The 13,349-nt window shown below is 31.4% G+C and overlaps 1 protein-coding gene across 1 annotated transcript in view; it reads left to right on the plus strand.

Annotated features, from left to right (window-relative positions):
• LOC126750239 (cGMP-dependent protein kinase, isozyme 1-like) overlaps positions 1–13,349 on the plus strand; it is an 88,596-nt gene that overhangs the window by 46,909 nt on the left and 28,338 nt on the right. Inside the window, exons 2-4 of the mRNA XM_050459789.1 lie at positions 3,852–4,314; positions 11,421–11,926; positions 12,901–13,047. Coding sequence (XP_050315746.1) covers positions 3,852–4,314; positions 11,421–11,926; positions 12,901–13,047 — 1,116 coding nt within the window. The remainder of the gene's footprint in view (positions 1–3,851; positions 4,315–11,420; positions 11,927–12,900; positions 13,048–13,349) is intronic.

Raw genomic sequence — 13,349 nt, forward strand, 5'->3', positions numbered from 1 at the left:
ATAGGTATCGGCAAAGTAACAGCTTCAATTTCTTCTGCATCTGTTAAAGGTGAGTTCTCGGCCGTTATATGCTTTTTGGTTGTAGCCTTGTACCTAGCTAATGCAACTTGATCGAAATAGTCTTCAGGAAATTTTGTTTGATCTACTGGTAAAGAACCAGTACCAATAAATCCTGAGACAATAATATCTGGCGTAAGATATTTTTGCCATAAATCTTTAATAGCAATGAAAAAATCTTGTTCTGACATTTTGTTCTTATTAGTGAGACCCAAACATTTCCTCATTTCAGAAAGTAATATTCTGTTCCATCCTGTTTTAAGAGGGCCAAAAACAGAAAAATCCAAAGGCTGAAGTCTGTGCGTAAGGTGGCTGGGTAGGCGAAATAAAATTATTTGGTTTTCTATGGCAGCTTGTACAACCCTTGGGCTTATGTGGCTTTTGTGTCCATCAAACATTAAAAAGGCTTTTAGAGAGGGACCAATTTCACATGAGGAATAAATTGTCCAACAAACCAAAGAAAAAATACTGGCTCTTCCATATATCCCTTAGCAGTTGCAGAATATGTAGTTCCTGGAAAATCTAAACCATTTCCAGTTCATCTTGGTAATACCGTACTTGAAAAATTATATGAGGTGATAAGTAAGAACCATCGGCACTAACGCAGCAGTTAATCGTTATGTTTTCCTGGCCGGTGCCACGAATTCGTTGGTAAAGTGACTTATTTTTTTGCCCAATCGCTTTAATTTTGGAAGGATCTGTACAAAAGCCCGACTCGTCACAGTTAAAGAAAAGCTCTGGAAATTGGTCAAATAAATTATCTTTAACAATTTTGTGTAATTTTTCGTAATGGTCAGCTATGACAAATGGATCAGAAGCCTCCGCTCTTTTATTTTGTAAACTTTGTGGTTTTTTGAGAGACAGTCGAGGATGGCGTTTCAAAAAATTTTTATACCAATCTTGACCAGGTTTATTTTCTTTAAAAGGAGTAGTTATATTTAAATGTTGACACAAAGTTTGAATAAACGATAACAGTTCATCTTTATCCATGGGATTAACAAAGTCAGCCCTTGCCAAAATTAATTGTTCCAATTGATCTTCAACTTCTTTTGTTAAAGCATTTCTACGACCCGACCCCATCACTTCCACCGAAGTTTTTCGTCCATTTATTCTGTTATATATAACGCTTCTTAGGACGCCATAGTGTTTCGAAGCAGAGCGATACGTATGACAGCGGTTTTTTACATCATTTACGGCAGCTTTTACACTGTCTATGGAGTATGATTTTTCTGGTCGCTTCTTAACGTAATTTCGAACCATACTGAATCTCTTTTCTTCAACCTAAAATATTTAGAAAAGGAATAATTTTACATTTTGGGGTAATTGGAGAGAAGTCCCCATTTACCCCAAAATTACGTTCCCATTTGCCTCATGTATATGATTTTTTGGGGTAATTGGGGACACGTAAAAATATATGTTAAGTAGGTCGACAGTATAAACAAATATCAAAAAATTGTTTTATATAATGCAGATAAAGATACGCCAGTAAAAAAAAATTATATCAGGTACTTTTAAAGTATTAGTACTTACCGGTTTAATAGACTAAACCGTTACACAAAATATTTTATAGATTATATTTTCCGTTGAAATGGGTTGACCTAACCTAATTATCCTGTGTTTATATCGACTGCTATTAGATGGCGCCAAAGCATAGAATAATACTACGGAGATAAATTTGACATAAAGCCAGAGTTAGTGGAGTTATTATCGATGTCCCCATTTGCCCCTGTCCTCTTTTACCCTGATTAACCTTATAAATTTTTTTGATAACATTTAGATCTAGTTCTCTCTTAATACATTTTAATTAAAATAATTACTTCAATAGATATAAGATTAAGTTTCAAACAAATTAAATTTTAAAATATGTTAATTCTAAATATGAATTTTAAAAAAATATATTTTATTGAAATAACGACGTAAGTACTAAGGTTGTATGATTTTTTGGATACACTATTGACTATTTTTCTTATAAATAATTTTTAAATTATTCTTTGTATATTACAATTAAACACTTTTAATCGCTTTTTATTGAATTTCAAATACTTATTAACTTGGCAAAGTATCAGATATTCTTATTTTTTTAGGTGTCAAATTTTAAAGAATTAACTTTCCGAAAATTACAATTATGTTCTAAAAAATCTAGATTTTATGCAAAAAAATCCAAAAAATTCAATTCTTGAATGATGGAACCTCATTTTATTCATTAAGCATAAGACTTTATAAATTTGAGAAAGTCTCGTTGTTACTTTTTATACCGCCTGTGTTCATGTGACCTCCGCGTTAATTTAAATTAAAGTCTGAATATTTTTAATTGCAAACAATCTAAATTTATAAAGTAAATTGTGCGTGAATTTTTTAATAGCATAATTTTCTCAAAAATATGCCATAAAAACAAACTAAATAAAGAACTTCCTAATTGGCTTTTCCGTAAACACGCTGTATATTTCAATAATTTCTAAGTATATTTTTGTTAATTTAAATTAAGTTGCTTATAGTTGTCGGTAATAGCCATAAGCTATAAAGTAACCTCCAAAAAATAATTTTATCCCGAAAAATTACCATTAAAACTTATTTTTGTATACATTTGTAAATAAAATGAATCTAAATTTTATCCAAAATATGCCATAAAAATCTATTTTTGGATTATAACCTTCTAACTAGCTTTGCCATAAAGATGCAGTATATTTCAATGATTTCTAAGTATATTTTTCTTAGTTCAAATTAAAATGCTTCTAATTTTCGGAAATTATAAGATTTTCTTTGGTTAAAATTTGCTATCTACAAAAAACATTTTGATTAAAAAAACTCTATTAAACCCTATTTTTGTATTTTTTCTTAAATAAAATAAAACCAGATTTGAATTCATTAAAATGCTTATAACTTTCGGCAATTATTAGGTTTTTATATTTTCTTTTGATCAAATTTGCTATAGAATTATTTCCAAAAAATACCATCAAAACCCAGTTTTGTATTTTATTCTCATAAAATGAATCCAGATTTTAATAAAAATATTCCATAAACACTACTCGTTAGATTCTACCACAGATCTAAGAACACAATTCGCGTAGCGTATATTTATCTGTGATTCTACCCTCCTAAGCAGCTTTTCTTTAAACACTCTATATATTTCAAGGAGTTTTAACTAGATTTTTGTTAATACAAATCAAAATGCTAACCATTTTCGTAAATTATTAAGATTTTCTTATTCTCAGATTCTAGTTTTCTATACAATTCTATACTTAAGCAAAATATGTCATAAAAACTAATTTTCTAAATTATAACCTTCTAAACAGTTTTTCCATTAACACGCTGCATATATTAATAATTTTTAAGTATATTTTTGCCCAATGAAATTAAAGTGCTTATAATCTTCGAAAATTATTAAATTTTCTTATTTTTTGTGGTAAAAATTAAAAAAAGGTCAAGTTTCAAATACTTTTAATGCTAAATTATTAAATAAATTTAAAATTATGATAAAGCGAAGTAAGATGTAAAAAGATCTAAAAAAATGCTATAAAAACTAAATAGAAAAATTAATATTTTCTATTCAGAAAAAAAAAATTATCTTTTTTTTTTGCTTTTGTTAGTAAAATCTTAAATTTTTTGTCTAATTTTATTCTGACTTGAACGTTTTCTGATTTTTAATATTATTTTTTCGATCTAAAATTATAAGACTTTTCCAGAAAAAAAATTATATAGTCCACCTCTGTCAAATAACCAATAAATCAAAATATTTTCCTCATTTTGCTCTCGCTCACCTTATTTTCAAAAAAACCTAAATTTTCTAATTTTAGTTCTCAACCGAAATATTCCAAATGGCAAACTCCGCGGAACTCCAAAAAAGCAGGTCCTGTTTAACCAGCATAAATAAGATGACAGCAATAGGCAGACAGTTCAGTATAAATAATAACGAAACCGGCACCTATCCAGCCTCCGTGAAAGAGATCTCCGCGATGCTAGTCCATGCGCAAATGGAGTGTCGGGCCGATGAAGATAACAACACCACGAGGTTGAACAACGTAAATAGTTCAAGGGAAAATCTCAACAATAATGGGCCCGATTTCAATTTGAATAGAACGGAGAAAAAACGGATAAGTCCGCACCAGTGCGGAAGTTTCTTTGCGAAGTGCGGATGCGGACATGAGGACAGAATCAACGTTAATATCGGTACGGCTGGAACCCAACCGTTACGTTCCAATTCCATACCGGTACCAAAAGACGTTTTTTATGATAAAAGATTATCCACACCAGAAATAGGTAAGACCTGATTCAGTTTTATGTAAGTTTTATTTAATGTTATTGAAATTTAACTTTAATTAAATATATATACCACTGACGCATCTTTACACATCCAAACGACGAAACTCTTAATGAGCTTCTTATTAATTGTTTCAATTCTTTGATATTGTTATTTATCATCTAGTCCTCTTCTTTATCCCCAATCATTAGCTTTGTCATCTTTATCTTTAATAAAAGATAAAATAGAAGCTGGATTAAACCGTTCATTTTAATCTCTCACCTTTTAAGCTTTTCAGAAGATCTCAGAATCCTCATTCACTTGACTGGCAAACTTTTAAGATCATTCGATTCCTCACAGTTTTTCTGAGACGTGTCTTCTAAACGTCTTACATCCATCCAAATTTTCTTCATTAATTCATAGCTGATGATCATCTTCTTCTGTCTAATCTATTAAAACTCATCTTCATTGAAACACAAAATCTACGTTCCTTCATTTAACTTTTATACAATTTCATTTAAATTTAATTTGCATGATGTAAATAGCACTGTCATATCCTTTACACATCTAATTCGATCGATCTCTCACGATTTCTCATAATAATTTTTTATTATTTCATATTTTAGTTTAGTATTGCATATTCTTTTTTTTCAGTAAGAAGCTCATCTTATTTCCTAATACTTTCACCTTTATTTGATCTTTTATTGAAACTTACTGGCATAAAACCTCATTATCTCTAATGTCTACTAATCCCTTCTCTCACCTAAGCAATTCAGAAAATCTCAGAATCCTAACAATATCTTTATAAAATCAATTGGACTAATTCAAACTCATTCGATTTCCAGACTTCTGACATTCATTTGATGCTTCTTACTTCTCATCTAACTTACATATTTTTTTTACCATAATTTTTTTTCCAATTTATAGCTCAATATCTTCTTCTTTCACCCTTTGATTTCTTACTTTTTCAGCATATTTTAAGAATTTTATTATATTTTTGGTTTATTTGAAGATCTCATTTAAAGTCAATCGATCTTTTAAAAATCTCTTTAAATTTCGGGAATATAATTATATCTTTCATTATATCATCATCTTTCATGATTTTTATCATCTTTTTCAAACCATAGATCATCTTATTCCTCTATTGGATCTTTGAATAAAACTGACTGGCAGGAAACCTCAGGATCCCTCTTTTTCTTTGAATTTTTATCTTTTTAAGCATTTAAGAAGAACTCACAATACCTACTTACTTGACTTACAAACTCTTGATAGAGTCACTTTAATTTATTCAAAATCAATCGATTTCATAAAGTTCTGTATTTGAGATTGATCATTTCTTATACAGGGTGTCCGAAAAGTCAACGATAATACTAAAGGGGCTGATGGAGCAACTCATAAGCACCCAGAAAAACATAAAATGACCTTAGTAAAAAATCGATGATTTTCGAGATATTGGCACTTTAGTGGAAGTCACCAAAATCCTACTCTTGGATCAGATTTTCGATTGTCACGCCTTAAAAATAGATATTTTTTAGAATTTCTTTTTAGCTATGCAACACTGAATAGCCATTTTACTGATCAAAGACAAACATTAAACTAAACGGCCAAAAAATTTAATAAGAAATCTATTCTAAAATAAAGTATTACTTATTTTTGTTTTTTAAACTTTGAATTTGACCGCTCATACTGGACCGAAAAATTGTACGGCAACCCGGCTAATCTCTTAAAAAGTTTGCTCATTTAATCTACTTTTTAAAATTACCTAAATGTTTTTTAACAGTTTACTGTTATTGTGTTATAGTAAAAAATAACCCTAATTCACCTTATGATATCATTGTAAAAAAATTAAACAAATTTTTAATGTTTAAAATGTTTTTATTTAACTTAAAAATTAAAAAAATCAAGAACGAAGGTAATTCTTATCACCATAGCAATAAACAACAAACATTTTTGGAATTTAGTTTATTTACAGTATTCTGTGAACTAACTACTTTTTTGCTTGTATCCTAACCTTTCTGTTACCTTTTGCTTTGGATTTGTTTTTGAGTTCATTTTCCTGTGGACTGTGTTCTTTGAGCTGTTTGTTTTATTGGTTAATCATTTATTATGCCCTTGCCGTATACCGCCCAAAAATATGCAAACATGCATCTCATTTATGGTGAATGCAGAGGAAATGCTCTAGCAGCATCTAATCTTTATCAAGAAAGATATCCGAATTTAGCCCGATATCCTGACTATCGTGTATTTATTAATGTTCACCGCTCATATTCCGAAGGCAGAATGCCTCATGCTCCTGTTAGAGAGGAAGGACCTCGTATTGATTATGTTGATCAAGTTTTAGAAGAAATTGAAAATGATCCGACTACTTCGGCACGAGCGAAAGAAGAACAGGGATACCGAAATCGATAGTAAACGACATCACTAGGCGATTTCAATATCACCCTTATCATGTTCAACGAGTGCAAAGCCTACTGCCTTGAGACTACGAACCACGCCTACAATTTTGCCGCAGAATGTTGCAAAAAAATCAAGAGGATCCGAATTTTTTAAATAATATACTGTGGTCGGATGAGAGTACGTTCAAAAAGGATGGCTTTATGAACATGCACAATTTGCACACTTATGCGTTGGAAAATCCCCACTCTATTCGAGAAGAAAGGTCACAGTACCGATTTAAAGTAAACTTGTGGACCGGTATCTTGAACGGACGTGTAATTAGCCCATTCGAATTACCAGAAAATTTGAACTGGCAGGCTTATTTAGATTTTTGTCGAAACAATCTACCAATTCTTTTAGAAGATGATCCTTTGGCCAGTCGCCGAATAATGTGGTTCCAAAATGATGGTTGCCCGGCACATTATGCCCATGAAGTTCGTCGGTATTTAAACCAAACACCCCAAAAGATGGATCGGCCGACTTGGTCCAATTTTATGGCCTCCCAGGTCTCCAGACCTAAACCCCCTCGATTTTTTTACTGGGGTTGCATAAAAGAAAAGGTTTATGCAAGACCAATAAATAATATTGCTGAATTACGGCAGCGAATAAATGATGCAGCCCAAGATCTTAACGCTGCCAGGAATGCAAGATGGATCAATAGGTCATTTATTAAAAGATACCACGCCTGCATTCGCGTTGGTGGTAGATAGTTCGAACGTATTATTTGATTTTAAATTTTTTTTTTAAGTTAAACAAAAATATTATTTAAACATAACTTAATTATAAATTTGTTTTATTTTTTTCATAAGGTAGATTAGGTTTATTTTTCACTCTATCACAATAACAGTAAAGCTTTTTTTAAAATATTGGGTAATTTTAAAATGTCTATTCATTGTTGCATAGCTAAAAAGAGATTCTAAAAAATATCTATTTTTAAGGCGTGACAATCGAAAATCTGATCCAAGAGTAGGATTTTGGTGACTTCCACTAAAGTGCCAATATCTCGAAAACCATCGATTTTTTACTAAGGTCATTTTATGTTTTTCTGGGTGCTTATGAGTTGCTCTATCAGCCCCTTCAGTATTATCGTGAACACCCTGTATATTGCAACATCGAGAAGATAATCATAAGGCCTTATTTAAATTCAATCCATTTTCAAAGATATTTTCTTTTTCATCACCTTTGTCTCATCACCTCGTTTCTCTATTTGATTTTAAATTGAAGTTCACTGGCATGAAATCTCTATTTTTCTTTTACTCTTATTTCATACTTTTTTGACATTTTAAAAGAACTCAAAGTCCCTTTTCGTATGACTTGCAAACTCTCCATAAAATTACTTTAGTTTATTCAAAATCAATCGATTTCTTAAAGTCCTGTGTTCCAGACTTCTTATCATTTTCTTTAATATTGCATTTCATCTTTTTCTTCCATATGTGAATTTTTCATGCCTAACATTAACATTAATAAAAGAATAGGTTTATCCCATTTTATGGATACCCCGTACGACATGAAGCAGAACAAGTAAAGATGATACCTGGTGACACGTGTTTCTGCTTTTTGGCTTTTTTAGAGCAGACCAACTAGAAAACCACAGGAAAAAGTAAAGGAAAAAAAATAAGGGATGATGAACAGGAGCAAACAATCAATTTGCTATTTAGCTCTCCGTGCTATCTTGGAATTTTTTAAAATTAACTCTAATCATCTGATTTATAATGTTAGTACCTTAAAAAATTTCTGTATCTGACTCATAATAATAGTCTTTTCATTTCGAGATTCTAAAATCTTGGTAGATCCATTTATTTCAGTCTTTAGTAATTTTTATCCTCTTAATGCGCAATAATTCCAATATTATCGACTAACAAGAAAACACTCATTAAGCCTCGTTCAAGGTCAATTGATCTCTGAAATATCTCTGAAATATCTTTCATCTTCTTCAACATGCATCATCGTCACCTTCCACCTTACTATACTGCCGTTCTAAGCCAAAAAGACGCATCTCAAGATTTTAAGTTTTTGAGTTATTGCGATTTATCGGTTTTTTATTACAGCACTCGTATTCATTTAATTTTTGAATTTTTTTTTTAGTTATTTGTAGTAATGTGTTTGAGTAATAAATAACTTTGAAGTTTTATTTATTTAGAAAGAGATTTTTAGTTAAAATGAGATGCGTCTATTGCGCTTAGGATTTTAGTACAAATTTTAGATACGTCAAGAAGAATATTGCATTTTGCTAATATTATTATTAAATATTTACTAATATTACAAAAGAAATGGACAGATTTATGACATACTTTTTAAACAAAGATTTATTGAAAGTGAATATATATCAGCTTACAAAAAAATACTAACATTTTAGTTTGAGTCATCGTCTTGGGAAACTGGAAGGTATTTCCAAACATAAAGCCTGTTCTTCATTATTGCACCGAGAAATTTTATTATTAACTCTTTCTTTTTAGATTAAATTCCAAGGACTTTTTGTTGTTTTTTTGGTGGTGGCAGTATTTTATTTTTTGTAATTTTTGCAGTAAGAAAATCAAGTGCAATTTGTGGACCATCGAAGTCATCTTGGTATGTCATAATATGGAAACCCCTTTGGACAGATACTTGGACTATTTCATTTAGATATCGGGAGTTAATTCTACTAAGTTTATATTGGGAGGTGTAATCCTCCCAAAGGAAAAAATGCTGTAACTCCATTGGCAGAACTTCAGTTTGTCGTGCGGATTGTTTTACGGCTTGAACAAAATCTGCAAAATTGTATAGTTTGTTGCCCATCTTTTTCATTGACTGTTCAACTTTGTGATGAAACGAATCCGCGGCTATAAATGTATGGTCGGGCTCGAAATATTTTATAATAATTTCATTAGCATTAATTTCATGAGAATTAACAAGAAATATTCATTTTCTTAGCTACTACACGCTACTTTTCATAAGAAATTTGTATATTGGGATATTTAATTAAAATTATTCCTGATGCATTGCCGCAAAAGTAAGGTCACTAGAAAGGTAAAGACGTTGGAGTGCATGCTCTCTCCGATAGTGTGAGATAGTTGGGTTGTAAGAATTAATATGATTACGAATCACTTTATCGTCTATTTTATTGTGAGGTTGCTTCGTTCATCTTAAGTCAGCCACAGGTACTACAGAGTTATTAGCATTACGCAATGCTGTACGGATAACTTTGTCACTTTGTTTATTAAAGCCAAGAGTTGTCAAAAAAAAGACCTTGCATACATTTTCAGATGTTCATTTTTCATTTTTAAGCGTATAAGCGTATAAGTATTATTTCTTTGATAATCGAGATCACGTTTTGAAGTAGTTCTCTGTTTCACAGGTTTTGATGAAACATGATGTAAAATAAAAGATTTTCTGTCTTTATCATTTAAAATTTTCCAAAATTCATTGTTCAAAAATTTTCTTCTTTCTTCTGATATCTTCAACAGACATTTTTTTAAACAATCTTTTCCACAACCTTCTTTAACGCTGTGCTTTTTCGCAAGTGATTCATGCTTAGCTTTTTTTCTGGAACTTACTGATAATTCGAACTTCTTTCTTTTTCGAACTGTTTCCTTTTTTAGTATATTGAATGACGATGATGATATTATTGATAGATGCGGTATTATTTACTTCAGTTGCGTCGGTATCTATAAAACCGTCAGAATCCATAACATGCTCGTCTTGAATAGGTTTATGCATCAATTGTGGCTCGGCTGCTTCCGTGATTTGATCACATAATTCAGTCACTATTTCAAACTCAACATTTTCTACTTCTGACGTAAGGAGGTATAAGTCTGCTTCTTCGAGAGCCTCAAAGTGAACTGGCACAAAAGACCTAGAAATATCGAGAAGAACTGGGCTTTCCGATTGTATGTGTATGGCAGGGGCGATTTCTGTTACACAATTCCCAGAGTTTATGTCGTTAATAATATAAAGTTCTTTACTGCACTTACTTGCCGTGGCGCTACTATCATTTTCCGAATCAGGGTCAGTCTAGTTTCTGTTTAGTTTCCTTGTTCAGCGCCAACAGAACCATTTTTTTTCCTCGAAATCCTTGTGTTCTGTCCATTGAATCTAAAAGGGCAGGGCAGAGTTAGTTTTAAGTATTTTTAATAATAAAAACTATTTCTGAATTTTTTAAAGATGTACACCTTATTAAACGTAAATAGTAAAAAAACGAATAAACACAGACAAAAGTGCTTGTTCAGATAAAGACGGCCGCCGAAAATCCGATCTAATTGAATAAACAAAATTAAAAATAATTACTTACCGGTCGAAAGGGTCTTGTAGTCGATATGTCTTCTGTTACAACTTTATAATAGGCCCTGTATTAAGTTCCTAAGCGAAAAAGGCGCATCTTTGACAACCGTCATATTCGCTTGAGAAATTGAAATACGTCGAATCGGAGTAGGATTTTGTATTCTTTTTTAAAATGCGTCTAATTTTGTTACCAATTTTTAGGCACTATGGAGCTAAAATGCGTCTTTTTCGCTTAGGAAATAGGTTAAACATTGTATTTGGGGTCCTTAAGAAACATAATATAAAAATTGAAAAATTTTGAGATACGCTCTTTTGGCTTAGGACGGCAGTATAGTGCTGATTTATCGGTAGTGAAACTGTTTAAGATGTACGTCCTATATAGCTCAGTTAATATCATACTCTGTACCTCATAAAATGACTCTATCTATTTTAGATCTCTCAGAAATCACAACCAAACACCCACACGTGTGTCTCAAACCAAAAACCCCAGGCACCCCTAGCCCTTCTACTATAATCAAAGCAAATGTTTTTTTAAACCATCCAGAAATTAACTTTCCAATACCAGTGGAGGTGTCCAAAGAAGACTATCAAAACAACAGTTTCCCATCACATCTCTACCCTGAAATAAAAAATAAACTGGACTATCATAAAGCAACTGCTCTAGCATACGAGTGTCAAAAAGAAAGCGGAATCAAGAAAGATAGCGCAGATCGACTGCGTCAAAAACCGGAAAGAAACCGTGAGGAGGAGGCACAGAAGTTTTTCAAGGAGTTCGGACTATTTGGTCCTATGGGAAACGGAATAGCGACGAATTTTAAACGGGGTTCGAGAACGTCGATGGAGGAGTTAAATGTGATTAGAAAAAATTCGAAAACGTTGGATTTCAGACCGTTTAGGAAGATGTCAAATGCTACGATGGAAGATTATGAACATTTAAAGGTGAGGTAATGGCTTCTCTCTTTCCATTAGTAAGTTTTCTACGCTCTTTTTGGTGAAATACCTCTTCATTCGATGGCATTATTTTTTGATGACCAGTTGATATTTGCATTTACTGTCTTATCAACTCCTATCAAGGGATCTCTTCACGGTTTTCGTTCTAGTTCAAAATAATCTCTTCAAAGTCCTCCTTTTTCTGCAAATTGTATTTATTCTAACTGGTAGTTTTCTGGTGCCAAGTGTTCTTCTTGGTCATTAATAATCTGCCATGATGTCCTATGGCATAACTCAGGAATATGTTAATTTACTTGATTTGCATGTTAGTAGTTCTAAATTTGCTTGTTAAATAACAAGCAATACTCTTTCCATTCATCTTACAAATGCGTCTTTGAATACTGTAACTTAACATGTTGACGTTTTTTTTCAATTTTTTTCCAATAACTTTTTACTTAATTTTACTTTTCCATTATTTATGCAAAAATTAGACTTATCTGCGGGTTATAAATTTTATTTTTCACTCCTTCACTATATTTAAATTTTACACATAACCTTTGATCTCATATGCCTTCTTCATCTTCACAAAAGTCTCTTTTTTTAAATAATTTTATTTTTTTTTAATCTATTTACTGCAGCATCATGTTTTACATTTCTCCAAATGAACCTCAAAAACTCGTATCTTCCACGCTTCACTTCTTGCTTCACCAATTAAAGGTTTTATTTGTTGAATAAGTAATGAATTGCCATTAGCTTTAAGTAAAACAGTTTCAGCAACGTTTTCCTTCCATTTGCTTTCTAAGATTCCACATTTCAGCTACAAAATAGAATGTAATGAGTCATATTAAATAGTACTAATTTCCTCCTACTAGAACAGTTTGGAACATTAAGCCCATTTTAGACCCATTTTAAAATATTATGGTAATAAAAGATCATATAATTGGGGCTATTAAAGGTTATTAATATAAAGTTTTTACTTTTAGGCTATTGTAGAACGACTAAAACTCGATATTTCCGATCTAGAGATGAGATATAGTGCATCTCAAGCTGATCTATATGAAACAAGAAACTTGCTGTCCTGTAAAGATAATGAAGTGTTGAAGCTCCAAAGGGAAGTACACAAATTAAAGGTGAGCTTCATGTAAAACAAATTCTTTTCCGTCAACGTAAATTAAGCCCTTGAATTATAAAAATAGTTATTTACTGTTTACCAATATACGATTTCCGGAAATGTATGTGATCGAAATTGATAATTAATTTGGGTAATACGTATTACGTGTATTCTATACGTCGCGTAAACATGTCAAAATACGGATAATTTATGATAAATAAATTTATAGTAAATAAGAAGTTATCGGAAAACTTGTGTGGAGTGTTTTTTTCCTTTATAGAACCTTCTTTGAGTTGTAGAAGTTATTGATGTAATTTTAGT

This window comes from Anthonomus grandis, chromosome 1 (assembly GCF_022605725.1).
Source record: "Anthonomus grandis grandis chromosome 1, icAntGran1.3, whole genome shotgun sequence".
NCBI lineage: Eukaryota > Metazoa > Arthropoda > Insecta > Coleoptera > Curculionidae > Anthonomus > Anthonomus grandis.